The sequence below is a fragment of the Ochotona curzoniae genome, unplaced genomic scaffold (genome assembly GCF_017591425.1).
Source record: "Ochotona curzoniae isolate NIBS_2020 unplaced genomic scaffold, NIBS_Ocur_1.0 scaffold_3890, whole genome shotgun sequence".
Classification (NCBI taxonomy): domain Eukaryota; kingdom Metazoa; phylum Chordata; class Mammalia; order Lagomorpha; family Ochotonidae; genus Ochotona; species Ochotona curzoniae.
Window position 1 is genome coordinate 12,661,207 of NW_024467115.1, and position 6,000 is coordinate 12,667,206.

The window sequence follows — 6,000 nt, forward strand, 5'->3', positions numbered from 1 at the left end:
CCCTCGTACTTCAATTTTCCATAACACACACTACAGAATATTTCCACAGCGGTGAAATTTTTTATACAAATCAGCCAATATTTTACTGAAATCCCAGCTTTCTGGAACACTTTCAATCCTTTTAAACAATCCCCATCCAATTTCAATCCCAAGAGTTTGAGCACTAGTAGCTCGCTTCACTCGCACATTTTCTTTCCAAGGTTTTTGCTTAGTGCTCTATTTCAACTAGAGGTAAAAGATTAAAGAAATGTTATGACTGGCTCTTTTTTTTAAAGAGGGGTGTCTTAGAAGGAAAGAAACGGCCCCTTCTTGTTACTGTAAATGAGCAGCCTCTTGTTCTCAGCAGTCCGTCTGCACACAAGACCACTACTGACCTCAGTGGGAATTCAGCCCAAGGAGTGAGGAAGACAGAGTAGGATTAAATTGGTCCTAAATCCAAACCACTGTTCCAAGCCATTGCCACTTCTCCAGTAACCTCAAAGAGGAGATGAGGTGTGATGGGGATTCGCCAGCTGAATTATGGAAATGATCACGTGACTCTGACAGGTGACACAGCAGAGCTCTCTGAAGGCGGTGGGTGTCGCCTCCAAGCCCGATGGGCTCACTGCAATGCAGCCCCATCAAGGCTGCAAGAGCTAGCCAGGGTTCCCACAGCAATGCCTGAAAACGAACACTGAATAGCATTATCATACCTCGTAGATAATTTTATTCATTCTGCATTAAAAACAATTTAAAGCCTGATCTTTCTAAACCCCGCGAGCCCCAAGGCAAGAAACTGAGTCAGTCTCCCTCAGCTATAAGGAATCCAACAAGACAGCAAACTGAAATGATGATTTTTGAATACTGGATTATAAATTATGTCAGGAAGATAAAAATAATGGATTTCAATGAAAGCATGGAGAGTTATAAGGAGACTTTTTTAAAATAAAGGAAAAACTGTGAAAAACTTTCAACAGAAAAAAAAAAAAAAAGACCTAAGTGGGAGTAAACGAGGAAGACGCTTCATACACACATGCCATTCACATGCAAGAAGTTCCAAACACTGAGATGGGACGCACCTTGAACAAGAGAAAATATAAACGCGGCTCACCCACTAGCTCTTAAAACGCAGGGGCAGCCAGCGTGGTGTCCAGGAAAACTGAAGAGAGGTCCTCACTCAGCATGACCTCCCAGAAGAGAGCAGGCGGGAGCTGCTGAAACCTCACCGAGAAAACCTCCCCTCCCGAGCGGTGAGTGGTCAAGTTTTCGGGATGGAGGGTGCCGGAGCGCCCAGGCCAGCCCTGCTGCCGCCTCGGCTTCGCCCGCCTTCCGGCTCAGCCCCGACCCTGGCCCGCGGCGTGCGAGCATTGGCGCCCGCCACGCGCGGTGTCTACACCCGCGGGCTCCTCGGCGGCTCCCGGGAGGCGCGGGGCGGATGCCGCGCGTGGGGTAGCCGCGCCGCCCTCGCCCGCCTCCCCGCAGCCGTCACGCGCGTGGCCACAGCCTTCACCCCCGAAGGGAGGACCGGGCGGCCGGGCCCCGCAGCCCCGCGCCGGGGAGGGAGCCCGACCCCAGCCCAGCTGCTCCGCCGCGCCCGTCCGCAGGACCCCGAGAGCCCGAGGCTCCACGGTCGTGGGGGAAGGCGCAGTGCTCTCCGCACCCTCCTCTGCCCCAGGCTCCTGCGGAAGGCGGGGAGAGCGGGGGCCGCAGCGGGATCAGGGAAGCGGGCCGGGAGCCACAGGACCCGGAGTCCGGGGCGGTGAGGAGAAAACTCCCCAAGCCGGCCTCCTTCCCTCCTCTCGGGGGCACCGTCCCGCCACAGCTTCCTGCCCGGGATCAGCTTCCCCGCTGCAGCCCGAGGAGAAGCCCCACTCCGCCCTGCAGCTCGGCAGGGACCGGCCTCCCGCGGGCCCTCGCGTGCCGCAGCCCCGCACGCCTGCTTACCGACAAGCCGCACCGCACGGGCCGTCCCGCTCCGCCGCCCGCCTCCCTCCGCTAGCTTTCAAATTGAAATTCCCTGGCTGGGGCCGGCGGCGGCCTCGGCGCGCACGCTCCGCCCCCTCGCGGCGGAAGCCCCTCCCGCAAGGCCGCCGGACGCGCCCCCCGGCGCGGAAACCCCCGCGGGCCGGCCAGCGCCACGCCCCCGCGCCGCGAGGGGCGGGCCTCCCCCACGCGGCCTGCCTCGAACCCGGGGCCGGGGGAGCCGCACCGGGACGGCCTGCCCAAGCCCGGGGCCCGCGGGAACCGCACCGGACGGCCTGCCTGGAACCCTGGGCCCCGTGGGAAACACTCTGGGACAGCCTGCCCAAGCCCGGGGCCTCGCAGGAACCCCTCGAGGACGGCCTGCCCCGACCCCGGGACCCGCGGGAACCGCTCCGGAAGGCTTGCCCCAAGCCCGGAGGCCCCGTGGGAAACACTCTGGGACAGCCTGCCCCGACCCCGGGAACCGCACCTGGACGGCCTGCCCCGCACGTGTGGCCTCACGGGAACTGCTCCGGGTAGGCCTGCCCCAAACCCCCGGGTCGCAGGACCCGCTCCACAACGGCCGGCGCCTTCGCCTTGGTGCGGGGCTTCTCAGCGACTCAGAGACCTAGTGTCGGGCATTCCCTGACAAAACCTTCATGGAGGGGCTACTCCCTGGAGCACCTTAGCGTAGGGCCTGGGGACACCGTGGCAAGAAGCTGGGTCGCCCCTGCTTGTCGCGTGGCCGAAGTGCCTTCCCCAAAAGCAGCATTCAAAAGAAGCCATCTGTTCTCCCCGAGGGTGGTAGGGCAGAATGGCCGGGGCAAAGCCCACCGAGTCGGGGCCTTTATGCTCACCATCTGAGAACCGGGCACGAGGCAGCCAAAGAAGCCCCCCGAAAGAGTTGGAACCAAACTATGGAAAGCCACAAGCAATAACACATCACACACACACACACACACACACACGATAGCCACCACCCTCTTGTAGAATTGAACCATTGCCTCAAGTTCCCCTTACTTCGTCCGTTTTATGGTTTAGCATGTGTCAGACTGGTGTGGAACGGGGTACCTAGCTCACTGCCCCCAGCACCCACAAACATCTGGTCCTGGTCCTCTCTGCCTCCTCTTACCTCTTCCACTGTCTTCAGTGATCCCACTTCCCCATGTTCTCCTTTTCTTTCCTGAACATGACCTTCTCTAAAATTAACCATGTCCAAAGCAGCCTCAGCAACAGTGCCTTTCCCGCTGTGGTGCTTTTCTGTTAACACAGTGACATACTTGGCCACCGGAGGCTGACAATGAGCGCTGAGAGAGACAGAACAGTAATTTGGCCCTTCTATCAATGAGAAAAGACTTAAGATACATTATTTTTATAATTTTATAATAATTTTTATCATTTTAGGCATTTTATTTATGTGTGTGCTTTATGTTCTAGGCATAAGTCTGCATTCCTAAATGTTTTAATGTAGTTGATCACAGTTCTATATAAAAGTACACACATTAAACTGAGCAAGCGGCATGACTTTGGAGCCGAAGCCTGATGAGCAGCAGTTCTGGGAAAGAAGACTTGGGGATTTCATAAGAAAGTGTTATTATAAATCTATAGGCACAGTGACAGTAAAGCAAACCTGACTCCTTGTTTATACCGGCTGAAAAATTATATTTGTCATTTAATACTTTACTTTCCATTAAAAATTCATAAAAGGGTGGGCAGATGGCACAATAATTAAAACCAGCTTGGGATTCCCACATTGGAGTACCTAAGTTTGAGTCCTGCCTCTCTTTCTAATTCCAGCTTCCTGCGAATGCCCACCCTGAGCCACAGCAGTCATGGTTCAAGGAGTCAGGCCCCTGCCACCCGCTTGGGAGACCTGGATTAGGTTTCTCCAATTCCCAGCTTCTGCTTTGCCCAGTCCTGGCTGTTGCGAGTGTTTGGGGAAGCGACCAAGAAATGATCTCTCTTGCTCTATCTTTGTCAAAATAAAAAAGATGATATAAATGTTGTTATCAAAAACCTAAATATTATCTGTTACCATTTGGAGGATTCATTAGATTCCATGGAGGCACAGCTTTACATGAACCCCAACTTTCAGTAGAATGGAACATCCAGTGAGGACCTGCCAGAAACTGAAGGTTGAAGGAACTAGGAGGAAGCAGAAACAACAGATGGAATATGGTACAATAGAGATATTGGCAATGAACAGATGGTAGACCAGGTGAGCTAGAATGTCTAACACGGAAAGAGGGATCTGGGCAGAAAGGACAAAGTCCTAGAGAGGCTGGGAAGCTGAGCACTGGCAGGACTACCAGCATTCGGTTCAAGGCCAGAACACTAATCCCCAGGAGACAGAAACAAGATTGGGTCTTGCTACTAGACCCAGAATGACTCAGTCAACAGGACAGGAATCGCGATACTAGACCTGAGAGCCGCCAGGTCCACAGTCAGCTTCACGGCCCCAGGCACGAACATCATCTTCAAGCACAGTCAACCTGGAGGTAAGGACTAGAACCCGACCCAGGTCCTCCCTAGTGCCCTACTTAATAGCTGACCTCTCTGGGCACAGCATTCAAGAAAGTACTCAATATTGGTAGTTCATTCATTTACACCGTGCCCTCCAGGTGCCAAGCCTAAAGAGTTGGAAGTATTAGAATGGCTCTAGATTGAGAATTTGTTCTTTATGTGGCCCATAGGTAAAAAAGATCTGAATTCACCCTCCTACTTTGAATAAAGCATTCTCAAGCTTCATTATGAAGGCATGCAGTCTCAGATCTACTGCCACAAACCGACACAACACCACACAAATGCCAGTATGAGTCACTGTGTCACCTGGTTAGTCTTTGACAGTTTCAGTTCTGCTATGAAAACCCCCAAAGCTGGTAAATTTAATCATCTTTTCATATATTTGAGAAACAGAGAAAGAATTAGATATAAAGCACACTCCCATCCACTGGTACAGTCTCCAGATGCCTGGGAGAGCCAGGCCAATGGGCTGGAGCTGGGAGCCAGGAACTCAATCCAGGTCTCCCAGTTGTGTGGCAGGAGCCAGCTCACTTGAGCCATCATCTGTGGCATCTCAGAGTAAACCTTAGATGGAAGCTATAGTCAGCAGCCAGAGCAGTGGGCTGAAGCCCGTTGATGTGGGACCTAGGCATCTTAACCAATAAGCTAAACACCCACTCTAAAACAACCATTTTATTTCTCATGATTCTTTGAGGTTGAAAATCAAAGTTCAACAGATGCCTTCTCTATACCTTGCGGGGTTGACCGACAGGTTTGGTTGCAGATTAAGGATCTAGGACAGCTTCAGCCAGTGTCTGACAGTGTTGTCACTCAGGCATTTTCTCTTCGTGGGACACCCATCCTGCAGGTTATGAATATGTATTCATCATGCCCTACTCTCCCTTGCCTTCCCTCCTTTCTCCTCTCCTTTCTCTTCTCTTCTATCTTTAGTCCTCCCTTCCCTCCCCTTCCTTCCCCTTCTGTCACTCCCTCTCCTTTCTCTCATTCTATCTCCCTCCTTTCCCCCTCTCCTCTGACTTATCCTCTTTCCCCATCTCTCTTCCTTTCTCTCAGACCTCTGTTATAGTAACACAAACTTCTTTACATGGCACCTCACTTCCCAAAAGATAAAATCACAAACTTCAAAGTCAAGGTCAAGAAGTCACTTGCAACACTTTTGTTGATCAGACAAAATCAGAGCGTCAGCCTGAATTCAAAGAGAAGGATCTCAAGCTTCAATTTTTCTTCTTAAGATTTATTTATTTGCAGGCCCAGAGCAATGGATTAATTGGCTACTCCTTCCCCATCAAGAGCCTGGATCACATATTGGCACCGGTTCATGCCCTGTCTGCTATATTTCCCATCCGGTTCTCTGCTTGAGGCCTGAGAAAGCAGTACAGGATGACCCAAAGCCTTGAGAACCTGTACTCATATGAGAGACCCAGAAACTGCTCCCGGTTCCTAGCTTCAGATCAGCTCAACAAAGGCCATTGCAGCCATCTGGGGAGTGGGCCAGTGGATAGAAAAATCTTTGTCTTCTCTCTGCAAATCTACCTT

The 6,000-nt window shown here is 52.5% G+C and overlaps 2 protein-coding genes across 2 annotated transcripts in view; one reads left to right on the forward strand and one right to left on the reverse strand.

Annotated features, from left to right (window-relative positions):
* The window catches only part of EPB41L2 (erythrocyte membrane protein band 4.1 like 2), a 205,214-nt gene extending 203,240 nt beyond the window's left edge, over window positions 1–1,974 (reverse strand). Inside the window, exon 1 of the mRNA XM_040965558.1 lies at window positions 1,924–1,974. The gene's annotated coding sequence lies outside the window, so the exon portion shown is untranslated. The remainder of the gene's footprint in view (window positions 1–1,923) is intronic.
* On the forward strand, window positions 498–2,481 carry LOC121146258 (translation initiation factor IF-2-like). The gene is made up of 2 exons (XM_040965653.1): window positions 498–573; window positions 1,235–2,481. The coding sequence occupies exons 1-2, from the start codon at window positions 498–500 to the stop codon at window positions 2,479–2,481; spliced, it is 1,323 nt and encodes a 440-aa protein (XP_040821587.1).
* The last annotated feature ends 3,519 nt before the right edge of the window (window positions 2,482–6,000 follow it).

Excerpts from the sequence above, each read along its gene's own strand:
- LOC121146258 (XM_040965653.1), top strand. The coding sequence starts at position 498 with ATGGGGATTCGCCAGCTGAATTATGGAAATGATCACGTGACTCTGACA. Across the intron at positions 574-1,234 it reads AGCAGAGCTCTCTGAAGGCG|TGGTCAAGTTTTCGGGATGG; the intron begins GTGGGTGTCGCC and ends CCGAGCGGTGAG.